Source organism: Callithrix jacchus, chromosome 18 (genome assembly GCF_049354715.1).
Source record: "Callithrix jacchus isolate 240 chromosome 18, calJac240_pri, whole genome shotgun sequence".
Taxonomy (NCBI): domain Eukaryota; kingdom Metazoa; phylum Chordata; class Mammalia; order Primates; family Cebidae; genus Callithrix; species Callithrix jacchus.
The window spans coordinates 26,193,966-26,209,712 of NC_133519.1; the positions used below are offsets into that span (position 1 = coordinate 26,193,966).

The window sequence follows — 15,747 nt, forward strand, 5'->3', positions numbered from 1 at the left end:
CTTTTAAATACCAAGCTCTCCTAATGCATCAACTTTTTACTGGTATTAACTAGACTATAAGCTTTTTAGGGGTGGAGAATGCTTAATTTATTTTTCCAAAGTGCCTAGTGAAGGATTTTTCCTATAACGGAAGCTTGCAAGTGTTTGTTGAATTGGATTGGATATATCTGTCAGACCAGGAAAAACATTTTATAACCCTCCTACTATGGGTCAGGTTTGTGATAGGTGGTAGAAACATGAAAACATGGCACAGCGATAAGGCTTAATTTAATAATATTAAAAAAGTGAAATGAGTACTCAGAGGAGAGGACAGTTAATCCTACCTGGCAGCAATAGGAGCCAAAAAAGAAGAAAGTAATTAGAGCCAGGTTCCATATACATGCATACATATATGTATGCATGTATATGTATACAATGTATAGAGTTTCTCGAAGGAAAAGTCATCTAGGATAAGGACATTTCAGTAAAGGAAAACAGCACATAAAAAGCCTTGAAAGGACAAGAGAACATTATGTTTTAAAGGAGGTAAACGTCATTCAATATGGCAGCTGTCATCAGGTTATAAATATATAAGCACATGAGATGGTAAGTATGAGGCTAGAAAATGGCTAACAAAGGACCATGCACACTCCATGTGACTGAGTTTGTGCTTGCCTTGGTGGGGTGTAAGGAACCACTGGAAGTTCTGAGGCCAGGTAGAGATGCTCAATTACGGGTTGATGATGCAGAAAGACCACAGAGACATGATTATCAGTAGCAAGTCATTGCAGTCACATGAGAGCAGTGGCAATTGCCTGTAAACAGTGACAATTCTATGTGATAAGAGCAATAACAGCAGGGTGCACTGAGGGCTAGAACACCAAGGAATCAGTGAGAATCTGTTCTTGGAGGTTTCAGGGAAGTGTTTACAGGGAGATGTTGTTTGAGCTGAGGCTTGAAGAGTAGGTGTATACGAGGCTGACAAGGTGACAAAATTGCCTTCTGTGGAGGAGGAAATAATCTGTGCAAAGTCACTGAGATGACATAAACTATGACGGTCTTGTCAGGGAGCAGTAACATGTTTACTAGAGTAGAGCTTAGGGTGCAAGTTTGTGGGTTTCTTAGGAAAGAATGTTAGAAGATCAGCAGAAGCCAGAAAGTACATGACCTTGACTCCAAGGGACTTAGACCTTACTAAAGAGCACTGTCCTAGTCTGCTCTGCTCCATGAAGGATCCTTCCAGGGAGAGCATGCAGGATAGGTGACAGCCCGGTGAGCTTGAGGGAGAGGAACAGGTGGATGGCTTCTGCTTTGGTTTTGCTATAAGATGATATGGGTAGGGAGGGATGGAAAGAATGAAGGCCAGATAAGTTTTGGACACAGCATGAGAGAAATGAAAATCAGAACTTCAATGAGATATCATCTCACCTCAGTTTAAATGGTTTATATCCAAAATACAGGTATTAACAAATGCTGGTGAGGATGTAGAGAAAAGGGAATCCTTGTACACTGCTGGTGGGAATGTAAATAGTCTGGAGGTCCCTCAAAAAACTAAAAATAAAGCTACCATATGATCCAGCAATCCCACTGCTGGGTACATATCCTAAAGAGACAAAGATTTAATGGCATTGGAGAGGGCAGGGTGGGGGTGTGGCTTGTAAGCAAGAGAAAAGTGTTAAATATAATGGAGTTTGTTGTTGTTGTTGTTGTTGTTGTTGTTTTAATTTGAGAAACCAAATAGGTGGCAGTGCTATTGGCTGGGCAGTGGAAGTAGTCGGGGAGCAGGATTTGAGAGAAGGTAACAAGAGGAGGCAATGAAGTTTTGAGAGAAGGTGGATCTGCTTCTGAGGCCTGGGCAGGGTTGGAAACCTGTAAGCGTAAGAAAATAGACTCTATTGTGAAAGGATAGTAACATGAAGAGTATATTTCCATCTATCAAGGACAGAGGACCCAGAGACTACTTTCTGCCCTTAAGTCTGTTCTTCCCAGCTACTGCCAACCCATGCAGCCAGAGGTAACTGCTCCCCTAAAGGATGAGTATATCCATAAACCAAAAACTCATCTCTGTGTTCCTGAGAACATCAGTACCAAAGGCATCACTGTGCCCAAACACTGAGTAGTGCATTGTTCCTGTGGCCTGAAACCTCAGCTGGATCTGCAATTTTATCTGGCTCCACACCTTAGTAGTTGCCTGGCCATAGGCAGGCTCTACAGCCTCTCTAACCCTCTATTCCTCTAGGGGAGCTGCCTCACAAGACTGGGGACACCATTCAATGATACGAGCCACATAAAGCCCTGAGCACTGGTGCCTGACACACTTACCACTTCATGAGTGTTAACTACCACAAGGAGCGTCACCTCTTACAGCTCTTCCCTCATCTGTAAAGTAGGTGGTTCCCATACAGACTCATAAGCTTACTGTAAGAAAGCAAATATTAAAAATAAAATAAGGTATGCAAAACACTCAGCACAGTGTCTGCCTTAATGGAAGCCTCTTATTGCTATCAATAATAAGTACTAACACAGAACAGAAGAAAATTCCAAAAGACTCACACATTTTGTTGTGTTGCTTTCTTACTTTCACACATCTGTTCTGCTTCCATAAGCATAAGGCTCTCCTGCTTAATAGCATTTCATCTTCTTCCCAATAAAAAAGCCAAGAAACAAAAAATTAAAGAAATATAACAGTGGTACAGAAAAGAAAAAATAAAGAAATAAAACACCCTTCCCTCCCTATCCCTATTTCCACCTCCCTGGGAGTGTTTCTTAATCTTCAGCGATGATTATTTCCCCAGTGATTACAGGACTGTGGAGAGCATTCTGGTGTGACAATGTTGTCTGCTTATACAGAACAGACGTTCCTCGTTTTCCTCATTCCAGGTCCCACAGAGTAAAAGTCACTTGGTAGGACTCTTGCCCGTAGAGTAAGCACAAGCTCTTCCAGCTCAGGAAGTTCCTTCTGGAGCATCAGTGTGCACCATGCGGGTGGAGCTGCTCTGTGCAGAGTGTCCTCTGAGAAGAGTGATGGGAGGTACAGTGTGGGATTAAAGCATCCCTTCCACCCTTGGCAAGAGCCTGGAGCTCAGTAAGGGGGAGAGAATGCCCCCTCTATGATTTCTCCTGTGAACTTGGCCCAGGAAGAGTGAAAATGGCTATAAGTGACCTTGAGGGCCACCAGTTGGCCAAGTCCCCTCTGACTCCAGCTGATGGCATGGTGTCTGGGTGTCTGTGAGGAAGAAGGTCACTGAGGTCATGCGGCCAGAGACAGTTCCCTCCATAGGCTAGTTTTGCCAGCTATCTCCCCTGTTTGCCAGGATGGGCAGCAAAAAGCCAAGTTGGACCTCGAATGCCAAGCTTTTGACCATCATGTATCTTGCTTTTGTCTTGCTTTCAGTGGGATCTCCCCGAAGTCCCGTGAATAAGACCACCTTGACCCTGATCAGCATCACCAGCTGTGTGATTGGCCTCGTGTGCTCCTCTCATGTCAGCTGCCCGCTTGTGGTCAAGATCACCCTGCATGTCCCTGAGCACCTGATTGCTGATGGTGAGCCCATTCTTCTGAGAATGTGACCTTGCCCTCCAAAGAGGAAGGTTTTCTGGTTGGGCAAAGGCTGGAGAATATAGGAGTCACTGTTACCTATTACTTTATCAGAGGAAAACTAAACGGAAATAAGTAAGGATTAGGACACGATTGGATTGCACATAAATGAACTACGAAAGCAGGTTAAATAATAAACTAAAGTGGTCACCTCTTCCTCTCTATGCCTTCTCCCAGTTTTGTTTGTTTTTAACACGTCTCGGTCTTTGTAGAGAAATGCAGAGCCCACTGGCTACAGGTAGGAAGACAGGTAGGAAGACACCAAGACTCCCTAAGCCTTTGAAAGGAGAAAGCTAAGTGGAATAGTAGAGGTGTTTAAGAATTAGCTATGCTTTGGTTCGGTATGCCTGGGTGATAAATTCTTAATTGCAGTAACTTGCTGTAAGCCCAGAACTCAGAAGTAATAATTTACTTTCATCCAGGGGGACCCCAATATAATGAGGGAGTAATATAGATTCTGAGAGTCCCTGAATCATTTAAGCCCCGAGCACCTAATTGACTTGTTAATGTCTGTTCTCTGAGTTGCTGTAAAGCTGGAAATAAGTGGGGACTGTTCACGTGGTGTTAGAGGGCCTGCAATTCTCATAGCCTGTGAAGACAGGCAGCAGCCCCTGCTCCTTGGAGGAGTGCCAGTGCCTGTGGCTGGGTCCGATGGACCCACACCATGGCCACCACAGAGCTCCTCTGTCCCTGTGTTCCTTAGGAACACCCTGGAATGATGGAATGGGGCAAGGCAGCAGGGGACTCTGGCTGGAGAGTTCAGTGTTCCTGTCCTCACAGAGGTCCGAGTGATGGCTCTCCTTCTGTCTGCTGATCCCTTGCTCTGGGGCTAATGACGGGCTAGGAATGGTGAGAGTTAGGATCTCTGGTTGGTACTAATTCTGAGGTTGGGATTTCCCTGTCTTCCGTGGCTTGTGGATGGATGCTGTGTGCGCACACATAGGCATGCTTCCTTTCTCTCACCCTGCAGGGAGCCGCTTCATCTTGCTGGAGGGGAGCCAGCTGGATGCCAGTGACTGGTTGAACCCTGCCCAAGTGGTTCTCTTCTCTCAGCAGAACTCCAGTGGGCCCTGGGCCATGGACCTCTGTGCCCGGAGGCTCCTGGACCCCTGTGAACACCAATGCGACCCTGAAACTGGTAGGCGGGAGCACCGGGCAGCGGGTAACTGTCAGAGAGATCATGCCTGTGGTAATCACTCCCTTGAGATTCATACTATGCCTCCTCAACTCCACTGTCCCGTTCGAGCCTAGACCATGTGGATGGCCAGCATGTGGTTGGGTCGCAGAGCATGTTGGCTCAAACTGTGGTCATTTTCTGGCAGAAGACTTGGAAGGATCCTAATGCAGTCCCAAGCCAGAAAACCCAGTTTTAGGATGACTTCCATAACCCATTTTCACACAGTCAGGGGATATTTAACTACTGGGGTTAGACATTTTATGATGATAAAATTAATGTGTGTTTATTGTAGAAAATTTTTTTAAAATTAGAAAAGTTTATAGAAGAAAATTATAATCATCTGTATTTCCATCTCCTGGTTAAATCACTTAAAATTTTAATGTCCTTTCTTCCAATCTTTTTCCTATGCATGATTTTTAGAAGCTTCCTAGAAGCATACTAAGTCTAGTTGAGTTTTCCTGCTTTTTTCACTTAACATTCCATCATAACTTTTCCAGAATCATTAAATAATCCTCCAACACATACTTTTAATGGCCATTTAGTATTCCATTGTATGTCTATGTCATAGCTCATTTAAACAGTTCGCTATTATTTGACATTTAGGATGCTTTAAATTTTTAATTTTTATAAATACTGTTAAAATGAACATCTTTTCACATAAATGCTGGACACATTTGAAGTTATTTTCTTCAGATAAATCCTAGTGAGAGAGTCCTGGGTCAAAGAGTAGAAACATCTTCAAGTCTGTTATACTACCAGATGGACCCTGTTGGCGGGTCCAAATTCAGATATGGCATGCATTAGAACTCTCCCATTGCTCCTTGGGTTCAAACACAGCTAGGAGCATAGATCTCTCATTTCAGGCTGCTTTGCGCTTCCATTGTAGAAGGAATTCGCCTGCAGTAGTCTCTATGAAGACTTGTTTTTGGTAAATTGAGTACCACAAACAGATCCTTCCCAAAGTAGTATGATCCCTTAGAGCAAAGGATAGCATTAAAAGGATATCTAAAATTCCCAAGCAAAATGTTGCTGGAGTCAGGGCCCAGCCCCTGAAGCTTTTTGTACATCATGTGCAACCAGCCCCCTCAACACCCCCCCACCCCAGCCCACCACACTCACATCTTGCTCAGGTGCTGAGGTGGAGAGATCTTAATAGAGGATGCATCTAAGATATCTAGCCCTTGCTTCTGTTGTAATCTATGACTAGATCCCTCTGGGACAGTAACAGGTAACTGAAACATCTAAAATTCACCATCTTAGGTGTTAAAGTTGTTTTATGTGGGCCCATCACAGGGATTCTAGGCCCCCATATGGAGGAGAAAGTACAACATTTTAAACATCTGAAGTCGAAGACTGTGCTTACTTGCTGCTCCTCCCACGCTGTCAGGCAAACACCAAACCAAACAGATGGGCTGTGTACCATGCCCAAAAGCTAGTGTGCTTGGGAGAAATTAAAAAGAGCTAATCTCAGAGGTGGGTGCTTTCCATGCAACTGAGCTAGTCTCTGGTATCCTAGTTCTCCAGCTGGCTTGGATTAGAAGTATTTGGGACAATCTCAGTTGTTAAACTCACTTCTGAAAGAAGCTTGATCCCTAGGGGAACTTTAGATGCTCCTACCTGTATTTCAAAGAAACGGAAGCACCTTCCATTACATGTGAAAAGAGGGGATTGGTGTTTTATGCTTGGAGGGGTCTCAGTGATAAACTGCCTCTATGCTTTATATTCACATTTGAATTCCTTAAGAAGTTACATGATTTGCCCAAAGTCCCACAGCTACCTAAAGCAGACTCTGTGTTTCATTTATCATGAAATCTACAAAGGTGGGATTATAAAGGTTGCTTAATTTCTCCAGATATGTCAGATCCAACATATTTGTCATTCAAAACTATTTGAGCAACAACCATTACTAAGCATTACCGTTCCATGTGCCAGAAAGCTGCTTGTCTACAGCAAGCTCTTTCATCAACTCTTCAGTCCCTTCCAGATGTCTCATTTCTAATCCTTGCTGAAAATGACTTTGGGAAGCCCCTCCCCTGCTAATGGCTTCTCAATGTCTGTGACAATGAATGAATTTCCAATTGGAAAGTCACAGCGGAAGACTAAAAATAAGATTCCCAAACCCCAAGACAAAACTAAGGTGCAGCATCTTCATTTTGGGTAGTAGCTGAGAAACAATTCTGCAAAGACTCTCATTTTCATGAATGCTGGAATTGGAAAGCATTGGTGATATGGTCATCCCACACGTTCATCAGAAAGAAACTTTATCGCCTCCCACACTCCATCCCAGAGCCTTTCTCCAAAGAGCTGAGTGTGGGAATTGGCTTCGAGTCAAGTCGACGTTATTTTTGAAATCCTCTAGCTAGCTTACTTGGAAATGTCATAGTGTTGGGACATGTGCTTTCCCAGCCATACTGAGGGGTCTGCCCATATGGATGCATGAAGCTGTGCACTTGTGTACTTTTAGACAAACACACACACACACACACACACACACACACACACACACAAACACACAAACACAGATGCTCAGTCACTGCAAAGGAGCAGCCTCCTGGTGCCTGGAGCTCTCCTCAGGCATCCTTACTAAGAGCATCCCAAAGTGAATCTCTGTTTATCTGTCACCTGCATCATGCTCCAGAACACCAGGTGTGAGAGACACAATAATGTTTTCCTAAAGATGTCCACATTCTCATCCCCAGGATCTGTGAATGTGTCATGTTCCATGGCAAAGGAGAATGAATGATGCTTATGGAATGGAGGTTGCTAATCAACTGGCTTTAAAGTAGGGAGATGTGGGGAGGAAGATTACCTGGGTAGTCACAGTGAAATCACAAGCATTCTTAAAAGTGAAATAGGGAGGCAGAAGACAAGGTCATAGTGATGTGATGTGATGAGGACTCAACCAGCCATTACAGACTTTGAATATGGAGACATGAGCCAAGGAATGTCATCAGCCTCTAAAAGCCGGAAAAGGCAAGAAAACACAAAATAGATTCTCCCATGCTGCCTCCAGAAGGTAACATAGCCATATAGATACCTCGATTTTAGGCCAGTGAAACTCATGTTAAACTTCTGGTAATACAGTAAATATATGTTGTTTTAAACCACTATGTTTGTGGTATAAACTGTAGCAATAGAAAACTGTTACACGAACAGGAAAGAAAAGACAAAGACAGGCCGGATGTGGCAGCTCATGCCTACAGTCTCAGCACTTTGGGAGACTGAGGGAGGCACATTGCTTGAGCTCAGAAATTCAAGGCCAGCCTGAACAACATGGCATGAACCCCTAATAAAGATACAACAAATGAGACAGGTATGGTGGTGAAATGCCTGTAGTCCCAGCTACTCGGGAGGCTGAGGCAAAAGCATTGCTTGAGTTTGGGAGGTTGAGGCTGCAGTGAGCCGAGATTGCACCATTGCACTCCAGCCAGAGTGACAGACTGAGACCCTGTCTGAAAAATAAATAAAAAAAGAAGAAAAGACAAGACAAAGAGAGAGAGGAAAAGTGTTGTTATCCTCCTTCTTTATGTCCTCCTTGGGGAATTTATAGACCTTCTAAAGATGTATCAGGAATCTGTGGAAGAACTGGACCTAGAGAAAACTTGCTGATCTGTTTTGCATTCTAGCTCCCCTCTATATTTCTATTCTAGCAACATGCTACCTACCTGGGAGGAATGTAATGTATCTAGAGCTCTCAGCCCAATGCATGGGATATAGTAAGCACTAGCAAATGTTCTTATGATCATCAAGGGCCCACAGGCTTTCCAGTTTGAACTTGGATGAACTTGAGAAATGGTAGGCTGGTACCCCAAGGTATGCCTGCCATTCCAAATCTTCTGCTGAGCACTGTGACCTCTTCTAACAGTTCTCATTCTACGACAATTTATGTTCCTAGCATTTGGTTATTTGGGAATTCAGCATGCATGTGAGTTGGGTTCATTTGATTGGCAATTTCAGAAAGCCTACTGTGTGCCCTTCTGGGTCAGGGGAAACCAGTGGGAAATGCCTAGAAAAAATGGTTTTCAATAAAAACAAGGATAGGTGATATTTGAGAGCTCACTATCTGTCAAGCATTGTGCTTTACTTAAATTGTGTAATTGGAACTTCACTGCAATACTGTGAAGTAGATGGTACTCTTATCCCCATTTAACAAAGTTGTTGACTTATCTGCCCAAGATCACTTACCTGGTTAGTTACCTAGCTGGACTTCAAACTCAGGCTGCCTCACTCAGAACTCACACTCCTGACCATTATTCAAACCTGTCCCCACTGCTCAAGCTACAGGAAAGGAATTAAGGTGGAAGGCTTAGAGTTGTTTCACTTCCATGTGGCTGTAGCAGAGTCCCAGCCCCCTGATGAAGCCCTTTTCCAGCTGTTCCCTGACATTCTTTCCCACATGTCCCCAGGTTTGTAACCCTAGGTGTGCCTCTGGTTAAGTGAGGCTAATAGCAAAGTGCTAGGGCTGCATGGCTTAGTGCTCTGTGGATCCAGGCAGAGGCTGACTTTCCCTGCACTTTGCAAGGGTTTTTTTGTTGTTGTTGTCATGGTTGTATGTTGTTTGATTGTTTTGGTTTTGTTTTTTGATGGAGACACAGACTACCTGGTTTCAGTGACCTTTCTCTTTCCTCTCTCCCTGGCCTTTGTTCTGCCATATGGACAGCTGTGGAGGCTTCACACACCTGCTTCATTTCACAGCCCCCATCAATCCTGGCCACTGACCCTCATTGTCCTTTTCAAGATATATACCTTTTCTGGTTCTGCAAGGAGCACAGGCTTTCCAGCTAAATTAAGTTTTAATCTTTATACAAGATGTTCACTGAAATCTCTTCTGTCCCAGGTCTTTCCATAGGCCAGACCCAACCATGTGGAAATGTATAAACCTGCTGAGGGGCATCCAACCCACTTCCCATACTCAAACCAGCTCCCCTCTTCTTTGCTTGCTCAGAACCACTGCCTTTCTCTCTAACCTTTTCTGTTTTTCTTTTTTAACCTAATTTGGCAGAGTAGCTCAGTCTTCATTTTGTTCCTGCTACCTAGATTGCCCACGCGTTCTACACTCCCTCTGTGTCTCTATTAAACCACATTGCTTCAGAATGTTCTTTTGGCCCACGTCCCTCTAACTCCCTTCCCAGAGTTGCTTGGGGCTATTTGACCCTGGACTTGCCTCTTTTCTGATATCTCCACCGGAGAGGAAGACCAGACAGTTAGTTACTACTCAAGTCCAGGTATCTTACAAAGATTTCCCTTTTCAGAAGGAGCATACCCAATTTCATTTCATAAAAGCCACCCCCTAGCTGAAGCACAGAAGTGGCTAAGGGCATGGGCCTTATTCTGCATTTTCCTCATGGAGAACTTGGTGAGCCCAGCCATGTCTGAGGTTCCCTAGCTCCAAGGTTCTTCTTTAATCTTTGAGTGAGATTTGTGCCTCAGTCCTTCAGCTGTAGAATGGGAAGTGACCAAAGGCACTGACTGTCATCCAAGGTACCACAAGGTGTCTACTGTCAGGGTACCGAGCACAAATCAAGTGCAGCTGTCTCCAGACCCTGCACCGACCACCTTTCAGGGCTTCTTGTCTTTGGCAGTGTGGTTGCCTGAGCGCTCCTGCAGGGCACACTCTATCTGGCTGGGCTCTCCTCCGTACCATGACACGTCTCTCTGTTGGAGTCCTATGTACACCACCATGGAGTCGGCGCCTCATGCGTTCCTGCCATCTGTCACAGCAGATGCGGAGACTGCAACACTTCTAGCTTAGGAGGGCATCCAACACCCTTGTGGGGTCTTTAAAATTCACAGCTAACAGTCGGAGCCTGTGCTTTCATGAAACCCCTCTTAAAGTCAAGATTTAGCAGTTGGTTGCCATAGCAACTTCCCTCATCAAGTCTGAACTCCTTTTGCTGGAGATGGCCAAACTGGTTTTGTGGAGGAATATAGACGAGGGACGTTTGGTGGGATCCAGAAATGAGGATCCTGTGAGAGGCAAATTTTGGAGATCCTCAAAGTCTAGCATGATGCATTTGAAAATTTCTCTGTTTCTTGGACTTTGTGCTGAGGCTGCCGTTACGTGGAAGAAAGCTTGATTGGTTGTCAGCAGTCTGTCCCCACATTGTAATGAGTGATAGAAGCCTCATAAGGACATAATGACTACGAAGGCAATTTGAGAAGGTGAATGTACTATACAAATGCTAGGTATTGCTGTCATTAGGAAAATAAGGCTCGGCTTGAACTCTGAGTTGTTAGTGCATTTATTTTTACATGTTTTGTGGTAACTAGGTATCAAATGTGGAAGAGAACTCCCATTTTTGTCAATCCCTAATTCTAGGCAAGGTGTCTAGCCGAGACCATTCTAAGAGTCAGAGTGATGGATTTGACAAACTACTGAGATTACTTCCTGCTTCTAAATATTATACCCATGGCTAATTGTTCACACCAGGACAACCGGGGGAGTATTTTTCCTTAAGACAGAAGCATATTTGAGACCTTGACCCATTTATTGGCTTACATATCTGCCTCTTGGGGGCGGGGTATAAATATCTGTAAATATAGGGCAAATCCATTAATTAATTTGTTTATTTTCTACTGCACAGCATTTGTCAAAGAAGACTAACCTCGTTCCTGCTTTCTGCCCTGTGTAGCTTATAGTCTAGCACCCATGCTTTCTCTGGAATTGAGAAGGTGTGAAGCCAGGCTCCTGGTACTCTCTTCTTTTGCCCTCCCCAGTAATTGCCTTCTTTATCTTTCCTTTCGTCAGGTAAACAGCCTTCAACCACAAACCTTAACCTCAGCCTCCTAATTTCAAGCCCTGTTTTTCTATTTTTGACTCAGAGCCCCCTGACCATTTCTAAATACAGCTCAGTACCACTGAAGCCAATAAACTTGAACCTATGGATGCAGCCCATGTGGAAGCCAGAATTCACCATTCAGGAGACAATGTCCAGATCAAATACTCTCTGTGTATTTTTTTTTTAAACAAATGAAGAGGTTTTCACTCTACTCCTTAGCACATTGAGCTGAACAGCTATGGGGGACAAAAACAGTGTGACCTGGTAGTGAGGCTCTTATGGATAGTCGCATGTAGGTCAGTCTTGAAATGAATGGCTAAGGTAAGATGCTAAAAAAAAAAGCCTTTGCTCAGGCCCTCTCCAATACCTTCCCCCTTAACTGTGAGGCCCCTTCACTTCATTCTTATTGGGTTTTATCTTCAGAAAGAGAAAATAGCTCTCAAAGCTATTATTCTATTTATATCCTCTTAAAGTGCTTCTTTCTTGAGAGTTAAAGCAATGGTATGCCCATCATTTCAGTAGGACATGGCACCTTTGTTATTTACAAATTTCGGAAAGTCACACTTTGTTCTTTCACAAGTTATAAATTAAATAGCCAGACGTTAAAATAGTAGGAACTGGTGTTGTAGTGTAACTGGCCTCATAATTTAGGCTACATGTCATTGCATAAAGAATTATTAATATAAGGCGGCAGCAACAATTTTCTTCAAAATCAGTAGTAAATAGAGTAATGATTCTTAATCTTTTGGGGATCTTGGATTTGCTTGTCAATCAGATGAATATTATGGGACCCTGCCTCAAAAAATGCATATATGCACATATACCGTTTTGCATGAAATTCCAGAAGATTCATGGATTCCTTGCTATGCTAATGGGATAACAAATTATAATGAAACTAGTGATATTCTAAACAAATATGGAATTGTAGATGATTCTTCTGGCCACCCACTCCCAGATAATTAATCACTTTTACTTAAAAGCTGAAACCCAGAGTTCCTCTAAAACCATAATAGATTTAAGAGGCCTCCTGTATATGTAGTAGTTGTTCTGTCAGCTTGCAGCCTGGCATGGTGGGAGAAAAAAGTCTGGAATCAGACAGACATAGGCTCAAATATTAACTCTGTCACTTATAAGCTGTCTACAAGTCTTCAGTTTTCTCAAGCCTGTTTTTCCCGTTAGCATAACATAGCCAGTAATACCTACTTTCTAAGATTCCTAGAAATATTTAATGAAATAATTCACTTATACAGTTTTTAAACATTATTATTATCTAGTATATGCCTTGTGGTATACTGGGCATTAATAAAATAAAGATGAAAAAGTCCCCTTTTCCTCAAAGGATTGTTGGTCTTTGTGCTTACAGATTACATATAATAGGTGCTTTCTAAATGTTAGATTCCTCTTCTAGTGAAAATTATCACATACTGGAAAGGGGAGAGATTGGTGGGAATATTCATTTATGTGAGTGGTGGAGAGGGTAGTATATGACAAAACAGAACTTACTGCCTCACTCATGCTAATATCAGAGTAAGAGTTTATCCTATTTCATGTAAATTTTTACAAGCACAGACATGTTAATCAATATCTTCATGTTTCTCTTTCTTCCTCCTTACCCTGCTTCTAAGGGGAATGCCTCTGCTACGAAGGCTACATGAAGGATCCAGTACATAAGCACCTTTGCATTCGGAACGAATGGGGGACAAACCAGGGGTAAGTGAGGATGTGACGACTTAGCTGGCTCTCACATGTCACTGCTTCTGACACAGACATGATGTGGAGTAACTGCATGGAGAGGAATAGAGCTAAAGGGTGGCTATATTCTGAACAGCAAATGGGTAAAAATGTCACTATGCCTTTCCATATTTATACCGTTTCAGTGACGTCCATATCATCTTTTTCTCCATTTACGAGTCAAGAGATGATGCCTCTGACTCGCAGCCCTGCAGCTTCCAGCTGGGATCTGAAAATCAAGCTGTCCCTCTCTTCCTTTTCACACTGCTGCCAGCCACGAGGATTCCACAGGCAGAATTTAGCTGATGATTTTGTTGGAGACACATGAAGCCACAGAGGCTCCAGTGTAGCTCTCCCAGATCCTGATGAGCTTTGCAAGACTGACATGAGTGAAAATTTGTTTTCACCAGGACTGTCAGCAGGGGTGACATACAGAGACTCAGGAAGTACTATGTGTTGAATAAGACAGTAATTTTGCCTGATCCCCAATTATCATTTCTCAATGAGACTTTTGTTTTCCCTTAGACACACACAAGTGGGACAAAGTAGTTATCTTGTCTATTCCTTTTTTATTTTTACATTTTGAATATTTTTATTGGGATAAAAAATACATAGCATGCAATGTATCATTTAACCATTTTTAAGGATACAATTCAGTGGCATTAAGTACATTCACATTATGCAGGCATCCCACTATTCACTTTCTATTGCCTTTTTTTTTTTAAGTGAGACATTGTCTTGCTCTGTGGCCCAGGCTGGAGTGTAGTGGCATAATCATAGCTCACAGTAACATTCAACTCCTGGCCTCAAGCCATCCTCCTGCCTCAGCCTCCCTAAGTGCTGGGATTATTGGCATGAGTTACTGCACCCTGCCCTCTATTACTTTTTAGAAGCAACTTTCTACTCTATTTTAGATGCTGAGAGTTTAGTTTCTGCATTGGCTGGGTCCTGAAGGAAGGTGGGAGGAGAAGGAGATCAATAAATATGAACTATTAATAGCAATCAGTGGAACAGGGAAAACTAGAAAGAAATCCAGGCAAAAGGCATCTTGGAGTGGTTGCTTGTATTGCAAGTTAGATACATGTTTGCAGCTTGACAGGTGGAAAAAAGAAACCAGTGTCATTTCAGACATTGCCGTGGAGGACTCACATCCCTGAGGTCAGTGATCTGCCCCTTCTATGTGATTCTGACGAGACCAAACCTAGAATATTGAATGTAGTTCTGGACTCTCAAAGCAATAAATATGGTGACAAATCGGTGAGCATTTGGAGAAGAGCAATAAAAATGATTGAAGAGCCCAAGGGAGTGATTTATGATAAAGGAATAGAAGAACTCAACTCTGAGAACTTAGCCAGCTTATGACTAAGTCAAGGCATGATAGATGCCCATAGATGTTAGGAGAGGGCAAATGTTCTGGAATGGGTTCAAGTTGAGGGATAAGGACAAGAGAGAATGAAGTTAGGGAAAGGAAATCTGAGGCACAGGTCAGAAAACTTGGGGAAGTCAAAATGCCATGATATTTTCCTGTTCGTGAAAATGAAGGATTGCTCAGTTTTGACAGAATTGGAAGTCATATTACAGAGACAGCCCAAACATTCAGAGGAAGGTGTTTGTAGAAGGGCAGCTACATAGGAGGCAGCCTGTTATTGAAAGACTGGGGAGAAGGGCAGAAGGTTTGGCTGACAGAAGTACAGTGGGACATGAATGAATAATACCACTGGCTATTTAAATTCTATGGAGTTCCCTTACCCTCTTTGCCACTGAAATGTTGGCATAGTATCTGGGGATCCAAAATTTTAGCTTATGGGATGGCTAAGAATCACAGTTGACTGTGGTTCTTACTGATTAAAATAGTGTAAGTGGTGATAGATGACCAGTCTCTGTCTCTTAGCTGCTGACTTGCTGCTGGAGAAAACAATGACAAAACATCATTTCACTTCGGCCCTGAGTGATCCAGGCTGGCTCGCTGGAGTGATTGGATTTGGTGGTGAATCGCTCAAGCCTCCACATCCCTAGCCTTGTAGACAGCTCATGGGAGGATGGGTCTGACTTGACTTGATAATTGCATAAGCCTTCATCCTTCCCTCTGGCTGTATGTAGAGACAGTCTTAGGATGTAGACAAGAGCTTCAAGGGAAATGGTTGAGGCCCCAGCATAAGCATCATTTAAAACAAGGCAGGCTAAAGCAGTGAGTTATAGACTGACAGGAACATTAGCCCCAGGAAATAGACATGAAGACCTAATCTATCATTTCCATCTTTAATTTCCATTATTCTGTGATCATCACTGTCTATGAGGTCTCATTTTGGACACTAATAAAATAATGGAGCAACTGTTAGGAGGAGGAAAAGTGACTACCTTGAGAATAATGGAACCAGGAGCGATATGCAGTGTGAGTTTATATGTATACAACATTTAAAAAGCGCCAGACAAATGACTGTGTTTTTCCTCATAAAATGACAAGGTAAGTGTAAAGTATAAGA

At 43.0% G+C, this 15,747-nt stretch overlaps 1 protein-coding gene across 4 annotated transcripts in view; it reads left to right on the plus strand.

Moving 5' to 3' along the window:
- ASTN1 (astrotactin 1) overlaps positions 1-15,747 on the plus strand; it is a 328,578-nt gene that overhangs the window by 151,251 nt on the left and 161,580 nt on the right. For 2 of the 4 annotated variants that reach the window (XM_035279096.3, XM_035279094.3), the window contains exons 6-8: positions 3,374-3,523; positions 4,548-4,739; positions 13,159-13,243. In XM_035279096.3, the coding sequence (XP_035134987.1) occupies positions 3,374-3,523; positions 4,548-4,739; positions 13,159-13,243 (427 nt within the window). The remainder of the gene's footprint in view (positions 1-3,373; positions 3,524-4,547; positions 4,740-13,158; positions 13,244-15,747) is intronic. The other 2 variants (XM_078356254.1, XM_035279095.3) reach the window with 1 other exon arrangement.